General features: G+C 38.7%; 3 protein-coding genes across 3 annotated transcripts; 1 reads left to right on the top strand and 2 right to left on the bottom strand.

The window, feature by feature from the left end:
- Positions 1-1,878: 1,878 nt before the first annotated feature.
- Positions 1,879-12,380, bottom strand: LOC149041960 (uncharacterized). Its single transcript, XM_089211942.1, has 6 exons — positions 12,247-12,380; positions 5,953-6,422; positions 5,685-5,764; positions 4,614-5,459; positions 3,746-4,183; positions 1,879-3,020 (listed from the first exon to the last, which is right to left on the bottom strand). Exons 2-6 carry the CDS (start codon positions 6,393-6,395, stop codon positions 1,879-1,881), a joined length of 2,949 nt encoding a protein of 982 aa, XP_089068068.1. The 5' UTR covers positions 6,396-6,422; positions 12,247-12,380.
- Positions 12,381-13,246: 866 nt separating this feature from the next.
- Positions 13,247-17,810, bottom strand: LOC113682891 (uncharacterized). The gene is made up of 2 exons (XM_027200066.2): positions 16,006-17,810; positions 13,247-15,206 (listed from the first exon to the last, which is right to left on the bottom strand). The coding sequence occupies exons 1-2, from the start codon at positions 17,642-17,644 to the stop codon at positions 14,035-14,037; spliced, it is 2,811 nt and encodes a 936-aa protein (XP_027055867.2). The 5' UTR covers positions 17,645-17,810; the 3' UTR covers positions 13,247-14,034.
- A 688-nt stretch (positions 17,811-18,498) lies between these two features.
- LOC113682894 (uncharacterized) lies at positions 18,499-22,681 on the top strand. The gene is made up of 2 exons (XM_027200070.2): positions 18,499-20,704; positions 21,248-22,681. The coding sequence occupies exons 1-2, from the start codon at positions 18,655-18,657 to the stop codon at positions 22,399-22,401; spliced, it is 3,204 nt and encodes a 1,067-aa protein (XP_027055871.2). The 5' UTR covers positions 18,499-18,654; the 3' UTR covers positions 22,402-22,681.
- Positions 22,682-22,850: the final 169 nt, after the last annotated feature.

The following is a 22,850-nucleotide window of genomic DNA, read 5'->3' as shown; positions in this document are numbered from 1 at the left end:
GCTCAGAATGCTTTCATGGCTCGTCTAAACCATTGATTCATTCAGAGATCAGTGTCCATCAATCTTACATGTACATGTTCTTGAGCATTGTAGCTTCCCTTCAATATCAATAATGCTCTTAAATATGAAGTTTTGGGTCGTGCTTGATGTACACCTGTTTGTTACTAATGATGTTTCTATGCTTAATAGTACTTCACGTGCTGTTCTTCAACTGGCTGAAAATTTGAATTTTGTTCTGTTATGTATCATGGCAAAGAAACATTGCTACGATCAGAATTCCAATGTGCCTTTCTACAAAGATAATGTACCCTAGATGCGTCTAAGTTTGAGTCAGGCCCGTTTAGTGTGGTCACGAGCCAAAACGCAAGTGCGTGAAAAAAGGCGAGGTTAGGTCGCCCCCTAAAAACCAAAGCCTCCGTTGCCTGCAAAACGGCCGTCCCTTCGCTGGTCTTCTTCGACTGACAGCTTGAAAGAGGCTACGTTTGATGTTAGGCATGAGTTGCTATGGTAGTTTTTTAGGGGACCTAATAGGGTTTTTCTGAAATTTTAAAATATTTTACTCAAACTTTTATTATATCATAGAGGCCCTTACCACTTAATACAGGTTCCACAGAAAAGGGTATCATAACGAAACGATATAAAACGTCATTTTATACCATAATTAGCCACTTAATGTACAAAAAGTCGCTCAATGATGCTTTTAACATTGATTTCGGGAGATAAATATGGTATAAATTTTCGGACCAATATCAGTATCTGGGCAACTGCCCACCTACCCTCCCCTGACCCAACATTGAACTCATTAAGGTGACCACGGCCGTTTAACCCTTTAACTCCCGAGATCTCATCAGTAATTCTCCTTACTCTCTGCCAAATGATTCTCACTATGTTAGTTTGGAGAGTTTTGTATCGGTTCAATTAGTTATCCCAAAATTGATATTTTTTTCTTTATTTTCATTACTTGTCTGCATAATATTTTATGGATATTATGAGGAGAAATTCTGTCTTGGTCACTCATGGGAGTTGAACGGCTAATAGACAGTGAAGATTATAGTGATTAAGCCGGTAAATATTTCTGTAGTTTGATAACCGACCGCTTCAAACAGTGCTTAACAGCGCTTAATAAGGTGCTGCTTAACCCTTTAACTTCCAAGATCTGATTGTCAATTCTCTCCCTCTAACTGCCACACATTTCCTTGTAAATTAGTTACAAGAATTTCTAGGAGTTACAGGGTCAATACAGATTCGACTGAATCGCGTTTGTAATGAGATCTTGGTATCTAGTTTACAGAAACATGTAAAAATCTCTGAGTAATTGTAGTGTTTGGTGATAAAACTTTGAAATGTTTAAGAATACATGAAATGGTATCTCATGGAGAGGAAAATTGCCCACATCAGTATCTCTACAGCATCTCACCCAATCCCGATCAGCCCTGATCATAACTGCATGACTACGATGCGATTTAATTCCGATGAAAAAATATATCTGAAATATACGTTTAACTACGTTCAATTAAATTAGTATAATTTGTAAAATTTATATCCTCTTTATTATTAATCACACGTTGCCTACTGCATCGAAAATAATATGAACGGTGACTAAAGCTATTTGGCAGAATATATATTGTTCTCGCGACAATTTACTTGTAGTGGTGAAAATACAGATCTGTAGTAGTAGCAGCGAAGCGTAAAGAGGGAGGCCCGCATTGGTCGAAGATCACGCGAGCGTATCTGCTGACAAATGCGGTACTGTTATGGCTTCCCATGACATTGCAGGTTGAAAATGAAATAATTAAGCAACAACAAGCTTAAGTTCATCGTAGAATGTTCATCGAGAAAGTGGACAAATAAAAATTTTTAAAAAAGGGAAAAAGGATTTTATCGTAGAATCAAAACACAGTCGTGTAGAACATTAGTAACTAGCAAGTCACCATTTTTACAAACTGTTATAGCCCAGGGTTTTCCGTTTTCTTGATCACAGGAACAGAGAAATTCACCATCCAGGGTAAACATTTGCAGTCTTCTATTACCATTGTCACAGACGATCAGGTTATCGAAAGCATCAACAACAAGGTCCCTGGGATACTGCAACTGTCCTTCACCAGACCCCTTGCTGCCAATAGTAAATAGAAATAAACCTTGCTTATTGAAAACCTTGACACAGTCAGCAGTGGGATACGACACAAAGAACTTTTCCTGATGATAAAATACATAGTTGGGTCTATGGTCGCAATACTGGACACTGAAAGACTGTAGCAATTCTGCACCATCCGAGGAAAGGACCTTAATTTTACTGTCAGCGTCATCACACACGATCACGTGACCATTATTTGTGACAGAAACAGTCTGAGGATTCTTTACGTGCTTCGTGAACTTTTGGATAAACTGACCATCATCAGTGATTAGATGCATTTGTGTTGAAAGCTCATCTTTATCAATGACGATCAAATCACCATTCCTTGAGACTGCTACTGACCAAGGCAAAGCAATCTCCACTACTGCACCGGTTGGTGATTTCATCACACCTCCTATCGTCCCGAGGTATTTCAAATTTTCATCAAAAACCTGAAGGCGTTTATTCAACTGATCTGTCACAATAATTTCTCCTGTTTTTTCATTCTTTGCAACACTGCGCGGAAAATGAAATTCTCCTCCTCCTTTTCTACTTGACTTGCACGACTCGACTACTTTGTACTGATGTGGCTTCACGTTAACTCTCCAAGGACTACCAGTCAGCGGCCATCCGTCAATCGCAATCGTAACGTCGTGTCGCCCAGCTCTATTTGGTTTGTAATAGACCAAGTAGTTGCCATTTTTAAGGTTTATGGTTTTTACTTCTTCTTTCCATGTTCGAGATCTGATTGTGACGGTCATGTGTTCTTTTTTGCTATAAAACGGTTTTCCTTCTGAATCTCGTGTAGTTATTGTGAAGTAAGCCTCGGCACCTTGCTCGGCTTCTTTTAAACCGTTTCCTTCAGCTTGTGACTTTAAATGGTCGGTGTGATAAGATGGAATATTTTCTAAAAATGAAACGACAAACATGCAACCAAAACATATAAGAGCAAAATTAAGAGAGATTAAAACAAAGTGACTGAAGGCTTAAGCAGCTTACACTAGAATGTCCCTCAACAGTTTGCTCAGAAAATATCAGCTTCTTAATTTCGAAAGACTCCCCTCCGATTTGTAACATTCGACTACTAGATCTACTAATTTTAATTATTAGTTTCGTTTGATTCTGACCCTTTAATGATTACAAGTTGCCCTTGGATGTTCAGTCTGTTGTTATGATCGATATTGTAACGCTTAGGAACAGACATATGACATCATTCGAAACGAAACGAAACTTTACCGGAGTTTAATTTCTCATTAATCATAACCCTTACAATTTCCTCAAATGTGATTGGTGCATTACATGACGACAATGATGGTGGTGATAATGATGATGATGCGGAGGAGGAGTGGGAGGAGGATGCCAACACAATTGAATGGTCATTTTTCACGATTTATTCAGAACAACACGAATTGTCACCTGAACAAAATATCATTTGAGCTCCTTTTTCTCTTCAAGTAACGAAAAATGTTTTTTTTTGCTTTCGGTAAAAGTGACTAATAGAATCTAGATGTTCAATATTTGTTTTTTGGGTACTCGGTGTAGGCAGTGATAAATTTAGCTTACTTATATTGTAACAGTTATCACGATGTACTTTCAAATTTTCTAAATGCAAGAAGCACTTTAGACATGTACCTGGATTGGTAACTTCGCTTGATGACCTCACAGGTCCTAAGAAAGATTTTCTGCATCTATCGTAGTCTTCTTTTCTAATAACAGCTTTTAAGCTGACATTTTTCAGATTAAGTTTCTGTCTTACGTCATCAGTCAGGATGCACTTCTCAGCCATTTCATCGATGTAACCAGAACAATAATCACTTTTCAGATGTTCGAGACTCTCCAGGGTGGGGCTTTCCACTCGCACTTCTAGGGATCCAAGTCCTACTGCTTTTATACGTATATTGTACTTGTCTCTGAAACGGCCAAGGAAGTCCCCGAGTCCTTCTGTTTGAGAGGAAGCGTTGTAGTTTTTGACTTCTTCTTGAAAATACTGGTTCAATTTCTCCCTTTTTACAGCATCAACATTATGGCTGGTGATTTTAACTGACATTTCTTGTGGTTCCGTAACGGTGCCTGAGAAAATTGACAAAAACTTAAAATCGAATATCAACCAAATCATTTATTGTTATTATTCGCTTTCACTTTACTCAGCTTCTGACGCAGACCATTGACTGATAAAAAAAAGACAGTTCTTTCCAAGAGAAAAGTTAAGAAACCCATCGGTGAGAGAAGTTATTTAAACTATACAACGCGTTTCATCCACTGAGTTCTTCTGCGAAAGTTGACGGCTTTAACTAGAGGTTATAAAATCTTTAAGCTTGAATTTTTCAATTTGCGGAAGTGGTGGGTGACAAAAGGACACTGTAAATTGAGTTCTATACTTCATGATGTCAATTTGACAGATGAATTAGTGCTCAGGTTATCAGTTTTTCTAATGAACTTTCCCATAAGAAAACAAGATCTGACTTCTCAAAAAACGGCTGCGAAGGAGACCAAGATTTACCTGCTCCTTTCCTTGGCTTCGTTAGCTCAAAAAGTTTCCTTCTTGCGAAGTACCCACCACCTTTGACAATCGTTTTCACCCTAATATCTTTCGTCTGAGGGTTTTCGGTTACTTCATCAGTCAGAAGGCATCTCTCTGCAGTTTCATTGAGGTGACCTGACTCGTAGTCCATCCACAGTCGTTTAAGGCCCTCTGCGTTTGCGTATTCCAATGCTATCTCTAGGCAGCTGAAACCTAATGCTTTGGTGCGCAGGTTGAAATCATCTTCAATATGCTTAAGAAAGTCGCCCATTCCTTTAGTTGGTGAAAATGTGTTGCAGTTGAGGAACATTAAAACGTCGGCTTCAAAGTTTTGGTTGGAATCCTTAAGATTTTCATCACCAACATTGTGGGCGCTGATTTTAACTGTTATCTCGCTTGATGGCTTCAATCGCTCAATGAAAGACCTTCTGCATGTCTCGTAGTCCTCTTCTTTAATGACAGTTGTTAGTCTCATATTTTTCATGTTCAGTTTCTTTTTTACTTCATCGGTCAGAATGCACATCTCAGCGATTTCATTGAGGCGGCCAGAGAGGAAGTATCTCCAGAGTCTTTCAAGGCTTCCCAGGGTAACACATTCCACTCGTATTTCTAGACCGTCAAATTTTAATGCTTTAGTGCTCAGGTTGTAAATATCTTCCAAACCTTTCAGGAAAGCATTCAGTCCTTCAGTTGGAGAAAATGTGTTTTGCTTTAGGAACATATTTATGTCATCAGAAAATTGGTGACTGGACGTGTCTTGTTTTTTAACATCAAGATTTTGAGGCACCACTCTTAGTTTGATCTCGTGTGGAGCCTCGGGATCGCCTGGAAAGAAAAAAATTAAGAAAATATTGATCACCAGAAATCCTTCTCCTATTTTTCCCTAACATCATTTCTAATGTTGACGTAGTCAGTGACTAAATTCTCGTCTTGGTCTCTGCAGGGTCACAGTGAACCAAACAAATTGGTAAAAGAGGCTTGATGGCCTGAGGACAAAGCATATTTCCATGCAACATGAAACTGATAAGTGGTTAAGAGTTATATACATACATCTGTTACCGAGGTTGAGTTTCTGCATCTGTATTTCTCGTAATGGCGCGGCGTGGGTGACTTCTCGCGAAGGCGAAAACCTGAAATAAATTGTTATTCATGCACGCTGTAAGAGATTCTGAAGGTAATACTTCAACTGTATCACAATGAACGCAAGGATTCAAAATCTACAATCTCATTTTCATTCGCAGACTTCCTATTTCATCGCAGTACTCGAAAGCGAGTAAAAAGGTTTGGGTCACTGGATCAAAATGACTCAGATTGTTACCTTATTTCCTGCACTTTCCTGTAAACCTCTTTGGCATTCCTGATGGTTACAACTAACTCCCTGTTGAATCCAATTCTAGAAAACTCTTTTTGCAATCTATGCTTTACTTTCTCTGCTTCAAGGTCATCCACGAACTGTAACAAACTACGATCTGTATGAAAGTAAAGCTCCACCAAAATTGAACCATCCCCGATGTTCCTGACTTCAGGATCAGCTCCGTTTTCATTTCTTTCTTCTAAGGCATTCCTTATGGCATTTTCAACAGAATGCTTTTTAGACAAGTAGAATGCACCCAACGACAGGGCTCCAGCCAGCGCGACTCCTGCCAGAATGGGGCTGTCTATTTTCACTGAGAAAAAAAAGCCTGATGTATTTGCTGACGCTACCACTTCAAACACCGCCCCGGCTCCAGCCGCAGCTAAATTTGCGCCTTCACCAGCCATTACCTTTATTCTATTTCGGCCTTATCCCTGTTGAGAGGAGAAGAAAACAACGGCCTTAAATTTTACATTTTGAGCCGCAGAGTAACAACTTTTTTTCGTTTATAATTCTGCTGTTTCCTTAAAGGGGGCTTTCGACCACTGAGGCTAGAGTAGTTGGTAAGTGCAGTTATTCATTGCTTTGGCCTCTATTTTACTTTCGCGTAAGTTCATAGCAATGCAATGTTACAACGAGCATGCAATGAAATCATATGTATTTTTGAGAGAACAGTTTGACCTTTATAGTGTTTTAAACGCCAATTAAACATATATCGCTCACTGATATCGATGAAAGTAAAGTGAGAGAAAAGAAAAAAAAGTTATCAATCTCCAACTCACACTCATTTTTAAAATCCGGTTGTTGTATTGTGTTTTTGAATCTTTCCCAGACTACATGCCTGCAATCACGTTACCGACGCTTCTTTCATTCAACGGGTCAGACATGCTAATTCTTGGATTGCAGTGTATACTCCTGCTCAGCTTTCGTCCAATGTCACGCATCGAAATACACGAAAGCGAACAGAATGAGGTGATCTTCCCAAAACCAATTGGTAACTGGCTAGTAAATAACGGTATTGTAGACCCAAAAAGGGATTCAGTCTGAAAAACAATTTACATCTCCGTCCGTCGTTATCCAATCCAAAATTTATAATTGCTTACAGCTGTAGCTTCAGTGAAATTTCATCTACGATAATAAGGGTTAAAGTAATAACTTCCAACATCACTGGTTTACTTACCGTTCCAGGTGCATTGCAATTGAATGCTGGAAAAGGTTTCCTAAAGATATTTATCTTTAAAAATTAACATACGAGTGAAAAACACATGGTCGAGAAGGATATGCTTATTTGAGGACTGTGGATTTTCGAACTCCTTGCGGAGTATTCATTTCAACCTTCACTCCTTCACTCTTTAATGCATCTTGAAGATCTTGGCCAAGGCTTTTGAGTGAATAATTACCTTCTGAAATTCTCTTTACAATTGCACTGCCCTGGGCATTGAATACAGAGATTTCTCTACTTCGCTTCAAATTAAACCATGTGTTCTAGGAGAAAAACTCACGAGCCTGATATGTTAATATTTTTCGCTGCCGGGAAGTTCTTTGAAGTAAACCGTGTGATCATTTGAATCTGCAAAAATTATAAGCACAATCATACTGATTATAAAAATGTTTGCGTGGCTAAGATCAGACGTAGGTAATAAAACTGAAGATTAAGCTAAGACAATAGCCTGGAGTGATTTCAAAGCACGATACCCAAATGCAGACTTGAGCAAGTTCAATGCCCAATCGTCGTTCAATGATGAAAGACAGGCAACAGGTGAAGTTTACTTCAGTCGATCAGATGGAGTTCAGTCGAGCGTCTCAGGATCAGACAGTAGATATTTGGAAGATGACATGAAGAAGGCACTTGGAGTTGGAGGTTTTCCCATGAACTCACTCGGAATCGAATAGAAGAAGGAAGTGCCAGCAGTTCCATCGAACGTGAATGACGTCGGCCGCTTGAATGAGGAGATTGAGATTTGTGTTACCCCATCCCAATACTTTAAAGCAAAATTCAGAGGAATATTCACAAGAATGAAAATCCAGCACTCTTCAGGTACAGGATCAAATACATGGCTTGCGAGACCAAATATGAGCTACTGGTCTCAACAGCTCAACTTCGCAGTATGGTGCGCAAGAACAGGCTGTGGAATATCTCGTGAAGTGTTTGATAAGAATTGCAGAACAGATCAAGTCGTTTCTGATGTTTCATATATACTTCACGGTCAGAAGGATTCTCTTTGAGATGGGTGGAAGTAAATCGGCTGCTCCAGGTGACCCATAAAGATAAATGATAATTGTGGCACGCCATCGTTCAAACGAAAATGTGTGTAATTTGGAATTTCATCACGTACAGACTTCTGCTTCAAAGAAGGTGATGATCACGGTCTCGGATCCGTTTCCATTAATGTGACAATACTTGGACCGTCAGCAACTTCAAACTCTTATCCTGGTAATAACAAGTTCAGCGATGAGAGAGGAAAAGCTATCAAAGGCAATCTGATTTATTTCATCCGGAGTGACAACAAAAATGTTGAAAATCAGTTTGACTTTTTCATGGCAAATCAGTTAGAAGGTCTGACGCAGGCCGGGATGGCGGGATTGAATCAGCCGATTGAGGCATTCGTCTATTGCATTCTCGGTACACAAGCCTCCCTATTCATTGCGGTCATTTCATATTGATCACCTGAGGGACCGGGAGTTGAATTGTAATGAGGATTAAGGGTAAAGTGTCCTGTTGTATTTCCATCATCTTCATCATCTCCATCATTTGTATTTCCTTCTTTGTCAAGCATAGCACCAGTATCTCCAAATTCTGCCATTTTAAATGAAATCTTTTAAAAATGGAATTCAGCGAAAAAACCAAACTAAGTTTTGAAAAAAAGAGGTCAAACGCCCTTAAAGCGGACCGTATAATTCACAGAGTAACATTTAACTCCAATAGGGCATCTCAACGTGGGACACTTAGAGTCCCAGTTACAGGATCTATTTCACTCATCTTTGACTTGGCAGCCAGTGGTCACGCACACAATTATATCGTGAATAATGTCGCAAGAGCTCTTGCTGACAGGTTGACTGTGAAATTCGCGGGAGAAATCGTGCAGGGCATTGATGGTTATGATCCTTTCGAGCTCTATGAAGACCTCCTCTTGGCTGAGAATGAGAAAGCAAGCATGATCAGAGAAGGTATTCAGCCTGCTGATCTTTCCAAGATCAGATGCAATGCTGAAGATAAGAATAAACGAGGAGTTGACAAGGAGAATAAGCTCAACGATGTTTATGAGAACAAATATAGGATTCCATTGGATTATGAGATTCTAAAGGATGATGGAGTCTTCCTCCCAAGAGCTCTTTCTGATAAGTTTTTCGAGCTCAGGCTTGCACCCGTCGGCTGGGTTGTAATCGGATCTGATGAGGCACAGCTCGCCTTTGAATTGACTAACATCCAGCATGAGTATGAAGTCATTCACTGTCAAGAACTCGCTGATGAGGCCTTGTCTAACTACGAAATGGAAAGAGATCAATGTAGGAGCAAGTAACTCATCTCAAGACAATCTCAGTCGATAAGGGATCAGACACGATCTTCAGTGAGAGTATCAATGTTCCAAGGAGGTCAATGAAGGGACTTCTTCTTCAATTTTACGAGCCATATGTCGCTGGTGCGATAGACAGTGAGAAGACATTTAATCCTGACATCACTGAAATGAAGGTAATTGTCAATGGAATCCCTAATAAGGTTTACAGTCGAGGAATGAAGACAAGTGGGAAGAGGTCTTTAAAAGATTTGAAAAGGAAAACAGCGAGATGAATGCAACAGACTTTTATGCCGGAGACAGATTCGGTCTATTCATCTATCTCAGGAGTATGAGAGACAGTAATCTTCATGAAAATGGATTGAGATTGGTGAATACGAAGGAAGGAGTTCAGCTCGCAATCAACGGGAATGCGTCAAGCTCAGGGAATATTAAATGTCACATCTTCATCCCCTCAGACAATAATCTTAGTATGGTTTGATCGTCCGGGTGAGTGTAGTCCTAAGAAGGACTGTTGTCGGTACTGGTGACTGGAAAGGAAAGGAAAAGCGTCCGGCTCAGAGAATGTCAGTTAAATGTCACATCAGTCATCCTCTCAGATGCTCAGCTCAACATCATCCAACGTGAGCCTGAAAGCCTGAATTATTAATGAAATAACTTCTCATTTACAAAGACACGATTTTGACAGAAGAACAAATCAAGGCACATCACGACTTCTCAGCGAGAAGATACAACATTGATATGCTGATGACGATATGCTGATGACGCGACAAGAGAATCATTAGAGATGATAATATTCACACCCTCTTCAGAACTCACGAGTGACACATTCTCAATAATCTGAAGAGGGTGTGAAATTATTCAATACCTGTGAATAATTCAAGTTGCCCTTAAAATCAAGTTTGTCTCCAAAATGCTCAAAAAGCCGTTTATTTGAAATCAAGGTTGATTTCAAGTCAACCTTGATTTCAAGGTTAAATTCATGATTTGCCTTTAAATAAAAGTTGCTTTTAAAATGCGCCAGAAACCCCATTTTCTATCTACTGTCTTTTGTTTTACCCTTTGTTTAACTTTGAATAATGTGCTAGATTTAGAACTTAGGAGGGATTCCGATCGATGTCGGTGACATTACGTGGTTTTGTTCCGAAGCGTTCTGTGCTAGTTCATTCTTGAAATGGCTTGCCCACCGCTGGGTACCTCCTTAGAAAGCGAACAAGATCATGAAATACTAGGTTCAATAAAGTTGTCGTCGTTGAAGTTTACGGTTGGCTGCTATCAGTAGAACTTGAATAGTTTACTTTCCTTCGTCTGTAAAGTTATGTGAAATTATTTGCAGTTTCCTGGAACAGGACATAATTTCCTAATGTTTTACCGAGATGATTTTAGGTTCATAGGATGAGTGAAGAAAATCAGATTCCATTCTACCGTTTGCGGTTAGCGTCAAGTTTAAAAACATATTTGTTTTACAAGTAGGCAAGACCGCCCGGCTACTTTTCGAACAATTTGATTCGTTCTTGAATCTTAAATGGGAATGTAACAGTACGACTAAGCGAAACCATTTTACTGTTATCTGAAATGTTGAGCGACCATTACCAACAAAAATTTACATAACTCCGCTCACCGTCAACACGGCGTCGTTATCAATTACATAAGTAAACTACAACGAGCGTCTGTCAAAATTGTCATGACGATCATCATCACATAGCGCGTAAATGAAATAGATAAGAAATCTTAACCTTGGGAGAAGATCGGCACAGCTCTTTCCTCAAGAAGCAGATTTCTTCTCCTCAGAATTGTGATTCTCCTCTGAGAACGAAGAATCTGGAATAACAAATTCTTCTCTGAAGAGACATGAATCTTTCAGAAAGAATTTAAGTTCTCTTCAAAAGAATTGAAATTCAGAGTGATCGATGAAAGTAAAGTGAGAGAAAAGAAAGAAAGTTATCAATGTACAACTCACACTCATCCATAAAATCAAGTTGCTGTATTTTGTACTTGAATATTTCTCAGACTAATTGCCTGCAATCAAGTTACCAACACCTCTTTCATTCAACGGGTGATACACGCTAATTCATGGTTGCAGTGTACTCTAGCTTAGCTTTCGTCAAATGTACATGTCACGCATCGAAATATATGCACGATAGAGAATAGAACGAGGAGATCTTCCCAAAACCAATCGGAAACTAGTTAGTAAATAACGGTGTTGTAGACCTAAAAGGGGATTCAGTCTGATAATTAATTCACACCTCTGTCCGTCGTTATCCACTCCAAAATTTGGGGAATATAGTTCGATAACGGCGTAATAGTTAACGGCGCACTTTCTTCCAGACGGTATATATACATACTAAGAGATTTTACGCTGTTAGTTAACGCTTAAAATCTTATAGTATGCACACCGACGCAGATAGTGGCATAAAATTATACAGTCCAGAAGACTGTGTTAGTCAAATGTTAATTAAAACCGTTATCTAATTACCGCAAAATTTATCATTACTTGCAGCTGTAGCTTCAGTCAAGTTTCGTCCACGATAATAAGAGTCAAAGATAAAAACTTCCAAAGTCACTGGTTTACATACCGTTTTAGGTAATGGAATGTTGGAAAAGTTTTCCATAGATATTCCTTTTTAAAAATTATCTTACGAGTAACACAGTTCCGAATAGAGGTGTGAGAATGAGTATAGGTTTGGATATCGAAATTGACTGGTCTGCTTTGAGATCAAAGACAACATCTTGATAAAGTTACCTGAAATCGTAGCCAGCAACAACTTAAGTGGTAAGGAATGACTATGGGTATAGGTGAAAAGCGAAGTGTTTGGCTCAACTTGGCTCGATGAATCTTCCAGGGTCGTAAGTACAGAAGATCTGAATTCCTAATATGGGTGGATACCAAGTGTGTCAAAAATATCACGCTATGACGTCAGTATGACCTTACTTATTTTCAGTGCCCCTCTGTCTTCTCCGCGCTCCTCTCGCACGCGTCCTTTTGCTCGCAAGAATCCTGCCCATTGGGTGTTATTATAGGCCTTGTGCAATAATTTATTACTGGCCTGAAAATAGATAAACTGACATAAAATGTTCATTAAACTGTTGGGTATTAGATACATTAGCTTCGAAAATGAATTGGAAACTGTTCATCATTTTTACCCTTCATTTCAACCCTTAATTACTTTTCCCGATTTTTTTCTGTGTTTTTCCTTCCGCTTCTACTCCTCTCCCTGACTTGTGGTTAATTGTCTCACTGAGTAACTTCCGTACTTGACCGGATAAATGGATGAAAAGTTAAAAAAAAATAAAAAATGAAAGAACATTAATAAAGAGAAAATGAACCCCTATGTCACTTCACTATTATAGTACATACATGGACTGGAGAAAAATATAAAAGCACATGAAAATTTTCCGAATAGAATAGCCTTTAAGATCATATTTCCAGCTATTATCTTCTCTTCCTCACAAATTTATCACTTTATGGGGTATGCAAAAATGTACCTGAAAATCACATTTTGAGATCTAAAAAAAGGCAATTGAAAAACTAGATTATCAATTTGATATGCCAGAGATAAGTAAAATACAAATTCCTTTCAAAATGAATGAAACGCAAAGTTAGTCATCAGCTTCACACTAGATATTTATTCACTATAAATTGCTGGATTTATGGGTTTTATCCCCTCTCCCCCTAGTTCATTCTTGGTTTTTAAAATATCTTGTACAGTATTAACTTTTCGCAAGATACAATCAAACTCTCATCCCATTTCCTTAATTTTCATTTTCATTGCAGTTCAAAATTACATAAATTGCATGTTCATTATGCCATCACAAGTAAGGTAATATGCAGGACTTTTATTTTCATTAAATATTCCTCAATATGTAGACATACAACAGTGAAAGGAAAATAAACTGGTTGCTTGAAATCGATGCTTTACTCTTACATGTTCAGTTACTTAAAATTGAGTCCTTATTCTTCTCACTCAGTGCCACAACATTTCCCAATCATACCACTAGTTAAATAAGATTTGGTTTCACTTCAACAGAGTATAACCTGTAATTTAAATGAATTGCTTAGCAACCAGCATCAAAGAAATTGTTTTAAAATTTGACTCTAAGGAATGATCAGTATGACAATTCTCCTAAACATAAAGGTAATGAGAATGAACAAAGAGATCCAAGATGGAGATGTGGCATTGATAAAGCACTCTCTTCTAAGGAATAACCAGAAAAATTATATCCACTGGTCTTCAATTCTCTCATCTAATGACAGTTAACCTTCAAATTAGCATGTGTTTTAAAGCTACAATGAAAAGCCCAACGCTGATTACCCCAGAAGGACAAAGGTCAAATTTAAAATAAACATTATACAGTGTCACACAAAATAAAATAAACAGTAGAGCCTTGCAGTGATAATTAAAAAGAACAATTAATTCTTAAATCATAACTAATATATGAAAAATTATATTCAGTTGCTTTCACTTCCGTCATTTCTGTTTAGTAACAACCATTGCTACAATACTTTTCAAAACTGCTTAATTACAAGATTTCAACGATACTCATTCACTCTCCTGCCGATTGAAAGAATACACTTCTTACCAAACTTAATAAAATATTTCAGTTTTGATAAAATTTCTCTCCTAGTAAGACAACAATTCAAGTCATGAAGGATATTTTCCATTCTCTCCACAATAAAAAACAACCTGCTAAACTCCAAAGCAAGTTTCTTACTACAGCCCACAGCACCATTTGAAAATGACAACCTAATTGCCAGCCCCTCTAATGCTAAATGTGCTTGGAATTTAAAATTGAACACTTTCTTTAACAGATGGACAGCATTATTCTCACAAAGCTTCTTGAGCTGCTGCTCTGTACAGCTTGTCTTTTTTAGTTCTGGTCTAAGGGGAAAGCATTTAGAATAAATGCTAAGATCATGTTCTATCTTGTCAAGTTTTCTGTGGATCTGACATATCAAACTTGAAGCCCTGGCAACCCGACTTGTAACTGCAATATGCTGATAAGACACACTGTTTACACATTTTGTGGTCAGCTGAATTTTTGTCAGTTGAACAAGTCTACACTGTGAGTGATTAATAGTAGACACTGACCAGTCTTGTAAACAAGACCAACAGAATTCCTTGCGACAGAAGATGCATGTCATATGATTACAACCAAGACCCTTTTCTACAGGGTAATAACAGGAGGGACAGCGCTTCACTTGTACAATGGTAATCAGCTCTTTTTCCTTCCTTGTCGCAAATCGAGCATAAGATGCATTCTTCTGCCTGAACTCCCGAGCTTCCTCACAGGTAGCTGGCCAATGAGCATCTTCCTGGCACTTGAAACACCACATGGTACCACAGACACATGCCACTGGCATAGGCTGGACACTACCACTGTGTTCTGCATAACAAGTCTTGGAGGAGTCTTGAATTGTTGTTGCATTGACAACCAACTTGCACTGGTCTGCAGGGCACCATTTCCATTTGGGGCTCATCTCCAGCATGGTGTCCACCCTCTTTGCCAGAAGCCGTTCAAACAGAGATGGTGCAAGGGACATCAAGGTAACGTCATCAACTGCTATGCTACACTCATGCCCAGGGCACCTCAGTTTCATTTGGCCCAGATCAATCTGGGTCTTCAAATGGGCTTTCCAACAACTGTTACAGAACTTATGGCCACAGCCATTCAAGGACAGAAATGGAATGATGCCATCATGCTCTGAAACACAACATTTTCTTGATTCTCAAGACCTGATCATATTATCTAACTGGTTAAGTTGAAGCAATGAATGCAAACACTAGAGCTGAGCTCTAAAACATGATAGGAAACTACTGAGTAGCTAGACATTGTTTTCTAAGGACTCAGGGTTGTATTGAACTCCCATGACTGACCATGACAAAATTTCTCTTTAAAATATCAAAACAATATCAACCAGATGAGTGATGAGAATAAAGAAAAATATCAATTTGGGGATAATTAGTTGATCCAATACTAAATTTTTTGAACAAACATTATAAGAATTGTATGGGTGACAGTAAGGAGAATAACTAATTTGATCTGGAAGTTAAAGGGTTAAAAAGGTTTCATGCAAGAATATCAACCCTATTGGGAAAAATGCTATCTTGGTACCATTTTTTAATATTAGCATTAAAACTACTCTAACCTCATATATGACATTTTCCTAATTTTTGGTCATCCTGTTTAAAAATTCCCTTTTCATTCCCTTCCTTTAAGAAATTCAGCCAATTAGGGAAATTGTGCATAGAGAAAGTATATAAGCAAAGTAAAGTGAACAAAAAAAACATTGATAATACAAATCAAGTAATAATCAATATAGCTCATATCAGATTCTGAAATATGTGATAAATTATTCTTTCAAAAACAATTCTTTTAAAATCACTACTGAAAAAGTTTTCAGATAAACACAGATCAAGAAGGCAGGAGGGTAATCAAAATAATGCTTAAATAATACATGCTGGACCTTCCAAAAATAGTCTAATTTATCAGTCACATATACCTGAAGGCTTATCTTTGTCTTGAACCTCTTGGAAACAGATTCCACAAGATTCCATCATCACAGGATTGCTATCCAAAGGAACAGCGGTAGTGGATGTCCCTGGGTGGTATGTGACCTCTGAGAGACATTTCTTTATTTGATGTTTGGCTGTGTGAGATGAGAATGTCTTTGATGTCCATCCACACAGATCTTGGAAAACATCCAGTGACAGCCTCGGTTTCCGTGGCTCTTTGCAATGCACCTTCACACTTATGTTCTTTGCCAGCTCTGAATGAAAACTAATGGCCATGTCTGTGATTTCTTGCATGGTCCAAATTTTCTGATCAGTTTGCATCATACTGATCTGGGAAATAAAATCCTTGACAGTTTTTTCATAAGCATCGTTGTCTTTGTAAACAGCCATACTCATTACAGCTTTTACTTCACCTGAGTGGCACCTTGCATGGTCCTTAAGTATTCTGAAAGCGATAAAGACTTCATCACCAGTGGTCAGGGGTATAAGCGATGTTAAACTGAGGGCAAAAGTTCTGGGGAAACTAGAACCCTCCTTGTACATGTGAGGCCACTGTTGTGCAAGGGTCTCTGGCATAATTTCTTGCTTTCTCATCGTAAGGACAATGCCTTCATCAGTGTCTGAACTAGAACATTCCACTAGATCAGAACAGGTTTTAAGTAGTGGTACAGACTCATTGGCTGCTTTGCTACTTGAAACTGAAGAGACAGCTGGGTTTCTTGCACGACGACGCCTTTGCTTACCCACTTCAGGATTTTGATTTTTCTTGTTTGACTGTTTATGTTCTTCTCTGGAATCTAAAAGGGAAGATCCTGCCTTGATTTCCTCCAAGTACTCCAAATGCATTTGGTGCATTTCTATATCATCACTTACAAGGAAATGCCTCTTTGACTGTACTGGATCAATTTGTTTCTCCCTCCAATTTTTGTTCAGAGAAGACCTTTCTTTGCCATAATGTGTTTGTAGAACTGGTGTAGATTTTTTCATGAGCATGTTCAGGTCAAGGCTTGAAGATCTGTCCAATTTCCCTCCAAAATCCTCCTCAAATTCACTGTCAAAGTCAGTTTCAACCAGATCGTCATCATAATCTTCATCATAATCTTCAAGTAAGCAATCAGTGGCGGAAGAAAAGTTACAACTATTTTTCTTCCTTTTTCCATGATGACCAGAGGGTTTCTTGGGTTGTTTCGACCATGATGCTGAGGGATTCGGGTAGGTTACCTCAAACCGAGATTTCATCTCTTCGTCGTCTCGAAGTAAATCTTTAGAGTGTGCTAACTTACGTCTGGGTTTGCGCGACGTGCCATTTTTGGAATTGAACACAGAGATGCAGTCTGCTCGAGTATGTTTCCTGCCGCTTGCGCTCGCAAAGCGCTCGACCAACACAAGTTCTTCATCGAATCCAGCGCTAACACAGCTGGTCTTGATTACTTCCGGAAGGAGCCAACGATTGTGTTTTCCCAGTGAGTAGGTAATCGCTTCTTCTACACGTTGATTTTCTTCCTGGAGCGAACTGACGCCTGAAGAGTGTATCAGAAGTCCTTCGACTCTTCCACCTTTGATCTGAGAAAACTTAGATCGAAAAGTTCGTCCTGTACGGCCTGATTTTCCACGCTTCCCCTCCATAGTTGAATGTCCTTCTTCTCAACCGTTGTCTATGAACTGATTATCTTTTAGAGTAAAGGGAAACAACTCAAACCTGATAAATAAGTCAAACATTTCTCTTTTATAGACGATTAATGTAGCCATTGCGGTGTACGTCTCTGCGATGGTGTAATTCGGTGTTGTCCCTATAAACTCATCTATGATTGGCTAACAAATTTATCGTCCAATAATCTTATGCGTACTAATATGACTCCTTGCTCAGAATCCTATTTTTAGTAACATTCTTCTAAGAACACCGTTACGTGACATTTGATAGTGACATACTTGATTCAGTTGAGTTTGAAACTTATTGAAACAAATAAAAACATGAAAAATATACAAATACGTAGACATGAATCAACACGCAAAAATACGTACGTAAGTCAATTAAGGACAAATGACTAATCAAAATAGACACGAAAGAAAAAAATAAATGAATTTAGGTAGAAATATAATTGCAATTTATTTTGAATTTTCAAAGCATAATCGAATAGAATTCAATTTGGACCCTGCAACACTCGGGTTTTTTCGTTTTAGTTAACAAAAGTATAAATTCAGAGAGTGGTTCAACTCTAACAAACTGAAGCTTCGACGAAATCAAAACTTGTGTAATTCGTAATCCCCGCCAGCTTTCCTGAGCAATGTAAGGAAATTAAATCAATCGATCACAGGGAAAACCTGGAAGGTGCTAAAATATTTTTAAGAGTATTCTAGATACTTGTGAGTCAAATTTTGTTTTGGTGCTGTACAAAACGTATAGAGCTAAAAATAAATCACGAGTTGATAATACGAATCTTCTGATTGGATAATAAATCAGCAGCCAATCGCAAACTTGTTTTCATCAAATCTTCACTTACTGTTTACTTCTTACAGGGAAGTTGCACCACAGTTGCACTTACTAGTGTGAATTTTGCTTAATAATGGATTTTTGGAGGTATAAAAAGGGTTCGATTTACTCTAATAACCATTCAATATTTAGAGAAAACGGTTAGATGTTAGAAGAAAAAGGAAAAATGGTTTGTAAATTTGGAAAATTCGGTGTCAACAACGGACGAACTGTACGCTCGCGAAGTTCTCGGTCCAAAAGATCTGAGGGTCTTCTTATTCACACCACAGCTTTCCCTGAAGGAAGCCAAGATAAAACAGAGGTCACCACTTATTCGCTAGGCAAGCAAAATCGCTGGCTTCTTCCAGAAGTAATCAAGACGACTACCTCTGCGGAATTCGAGAAGGACGAGGTTGTTTTAGTGGAAAGATTCACCAATGATGGAAAAGATCGTCCGGACTGTTTGTCAGTTTACAGCTCAAAGGATAACAAAACTCGAAAATCCAAGGGCAGATTGGCTCGAGCTAAAGATCTGCTGGTTGACGTTGAATATGCGAGTACACGCTTTGAGGTGAGTTACCCCAGTCCATTGAGACCATGGCAGAAAGAGAAACATAGAAAGAGATCAGGAGTACGTTTCGAAACACGCAAGAAGAATTCTCGTTTCGATTGGAGTCAAGAGGAAGACTTCGAGGAGGTACATGAGGAAGATCTATCTCTCCACTGTATCGAGGAGGATCTCAGTGAACACTGTCACTCAAACAGCTTTGTTAGATCTATCACAATGGATTTTGATTCACTTTTGAGAACATCCCCTAAAAAGAAATCGAATCTCATCGAAAAGAGTTCACGGGAAATAAAAAATACCATTAAAAGCACAAGACTTTTCTCACCTAAAAAACAGTGCATTTATGTGGACAGTGGAGATGATATGTACAATGCACATCAAGAACTTCTGACTCAAATCAGAGAGATATCTGCATATAATAATGGTTGTCGTTTTCCTAACTCGTATAATGCCATTATGAATGACTGGGGTTATGATGTTAATATGGTTGACTGGGGTCATGAAGCTAATATTGATGACTGGGGTCACGATGCTAATGTGGATGACTGGGGTCATGATGCTAATATGGATGACTGGGGTCATGATGCTAATGTGGATGACTGGGGTCATGATGCTAATATGGATGACTGGGGTCATGATGCTCATATGGATGACAGGAGTCCTGTTGCTAATATTGATGACAGGGATGCTGTGGCTAATATGGATGACAGGGATCCTGTTCCTAATATGGATGACTGGGGTCATGATGCTAATACTGATGACTGGGGTCTTGATGCTAACATAGATGACCAGGGTTGGAATTATGATTGGTGGGCACCAGTAAGAGGTGGCATGCACAGAGGAAGAGGGCGAGGAAGAAGGCGTGGAGGAGGACGAGGAAGAGGTAATTGGAGACATGGAAGACGAGGAGGTTTCCGACGATTCAATCAGGTTGATCCTAACTTGTCCTTAGAATTAAACAATCCATCTTCAATTGGGAACAGTCATGGTAGTCAACACCAAGTACCTAGCACAGTTATGACACCAAGATCTGACCTGCCTGGAAAATGTTTGGAACCTTCATCAACAGATGTAATCCACCTGTACATTGCTCTTGTTCTTTCCCCAGAACAAACTAATCCTGCTCATCTAGAGGAAATGTGGGGTGAGAAGTACCTTGAAGCAGAGAGTGTTCCAAGGGCATTTGCACTCAAGGTTACACCACTAACATCTCAGGACATTGATGGAGAAGTTTTCGTTCTTTTCCGACAGGGTCACAGGCTGACTAACTGGTTTGCATCTGTCACTTGCAGTGAAGAACACACACATAAATCAGTGCTAACAGAGTTCATTTCTGAAATCAGGCTGAAGAGTGTCAGAAAGGATGTCTGTGGCCTTACTCTAGAGGATATTGTGAACACTGCTAGAAACTGCTTCTGCCTAAACACCAACAGTAAAGCAGACACGGCAGAACCCAGGCTACCCAAACTGTCTTTTGATGTCTTTGCACACCTGCTTGGTTGGAAGTCTAAGGCTTTTACATTGGCGAAAGCACGTCAGGAGGTAAAGATGTCCCTGGGGAAAGAAAAGTTCTTGTCAGAAAACCCTGAACCTCTGTTTAGTACTGAAATGGAGTGCAGGATATGTTTTATGGAACTCAGCTGTAATGGTAAATAACTCAAAGAGTAATTGATAACAACTGAAATGAGTTTCTGATGCTCAGACAAGGTCTGAGTTGTAATTTATGCTTGGTGTTTTGTTCTTTGCTTTTAGGGAAAAAAGAACAAATTAAATCTTTTCTTTGGCTTTTAAATTGTATTGTTGGCTTGCATTTTTCCTTCAAATGAATCAGAAATGTATATCCTTCCTTAATTAAGTTATTTCTTTAATTAATTTCCTATCTAGTGCTTGATTACTTAAGTTAAGTTCAAACATTTTCAAACTTTTTGTAAAGACTTTCCACAAAGGTTTCAATTAAGCATGGTAAATCCAATACTTAATAGTTGTCACAATATCTAAAAAAAAGTATTACCTGAGCTGCAATTTTACTCAATTATGAAAATTGGAAATAACTTATCTAGGTGTAAAGCACCAGCACCACAGTATTTGCCTGTGAAAATGCAATGTAAAAAGTAGGCATCTACTTGTACTGGTAAGTTACCAGTATGACTAGTTATTACAAGATTGAAGGTTCTTAAACTTTCTCCCTTAGATACTGATGTCTCCTCGACAACTTTGACCACCTGTGGTCACACATTCTGTAACAGTTGCTGGAGGACTCACTTAAAGACCCAGATTGATCTTGGCCAAATAAACCTGAGGTGCCCTGGGCATGAGTGTAGCACAACAGTTGATGATGTCACCTTAATGTTACTTGCACCATCACTTTATAGACGGCATATGGCAAAAAGGGTGGACACCATACTGGAATTATGCCCCAAGTGGAAATGGTGCCCAGCAGACCAGTGCAAGTTGGTTGTCAAGGCAACAATAGCAAAGGACTCCTCCAAGGTCTGTAGCTCTGAGCACAGTGGTAGTGTCCAGCCTTTGCCAGTGGCATGCCTCTGTGGTAACACATGGTGTTTCAAGTGCCAGGAAGATGCTCACTGGCCAGCTACTTGTGAGGAAGCCCAGGTGTTCAGAAAGAAACATGAACGGTATGCTAAGATGGTTGAAAACAGCAAAAAAGAGACCCTGATTACTAGTGTAGGGGTTAAAAACTGCCCATTTTGCAATTACCCAATACAGAAAGGTCTTGGATGTAATCACATGGTCTGTGGTCTCTGTGGTAAAGAATTCTGTTGGTATTGCCTGCAGATCTGGTCTTCCCATGGTGATGTTTGCAAGGGAGTTGTTGCATTGCAAGAGGTGGTGATACCAGTGAATACAAAACACTTGAGATCATATGAACACCATGCTGTGATGTGTCACTTGGCCAGGTCACCAGTCCAGATACAACAAACTTACAAAAAACTGGATAACCTTCAAAAACGACAACAGTTTTATGAGTCATGCTCATATAGATTTGACTCCAAAAAACCTTGGCCTAGTTCTACAAAAAGGCGTATGAGGGATCTATGTGATAGTGATATGTCACAAGATTTGCCACAAGTGTTTGGTTTTAAATTCCAGGCCCTTCTTGCCCTTGAAGGTTTGGCAATGGTGTTGAGCTTCAAGAGAGACTCTCCAAACAAGAGGGTAGCACTGGAATTTGAAAGACTGTTATTCATTGTGGAGAGATTGAATGACTTACTCCAAGACTTTGAGAAAGGTCTCAAACTTGAGACTTTGGAAAGAATGAAAAATTTAGTAGCATGTGGCAAGAAATGTCTGTGTGTTTTATATAGAAATACAAAAAGTGCATAATTTCTTCTTGATGTAAAATTAGGCTTTCTGAAAATCTTGCTTTCTTATTTCCTTTTTTGGCATTCATTTAGTGTTTATCCTCAGGTGAAGTTTTCTCTATTTTAGAAAGCTGTGAACTGCCAGGAAAATGGAAAGTTTGTGGACTTATCCATACCTTAAGAGTTTTCCATCATTTTCAATTCTTGGAAATTGCTTCTTAGTTGAATTGCATGTAAATAGAAATGTTTATAAAGGTTAGTTTGATCAAATAACTAAATAAATTAAATTATTATAATGAAAATGAAAGAGTTTTTTTTATGTAGAAGTGGACATGATAAACATAAGTATACTCTTCCCTCTAGTTGCTTGAAGTATGGAAGCCTAATTTTTTTAGGATGAAAGCACATCTGAAACTCATTCAGCACTCAAAGTATTTTCAGAGATGACTTTCCATTATGTAATAACATTGC

Source organism: Pocillopora damicornis, chromosome 7 (assembly GCF_964200805.1).
Source record: "Pocillopora damicornis chromosome 7, jaPocDami1.2, whole genome shotgun sequence".
In the NCBI taxonomy this organism is placed as follows: domain Eukaryota; kingdom Metazoa; phylum Cnidaria; class Anthozoa; order Scleractinia; family Pocilloporidae; genus Pocillopora; species Pocillopora damicornis.
Note: the sequence above shows the minus strand (reverse complement) of the source record. Positions and strands in the feature narration are given on the sequence as shown.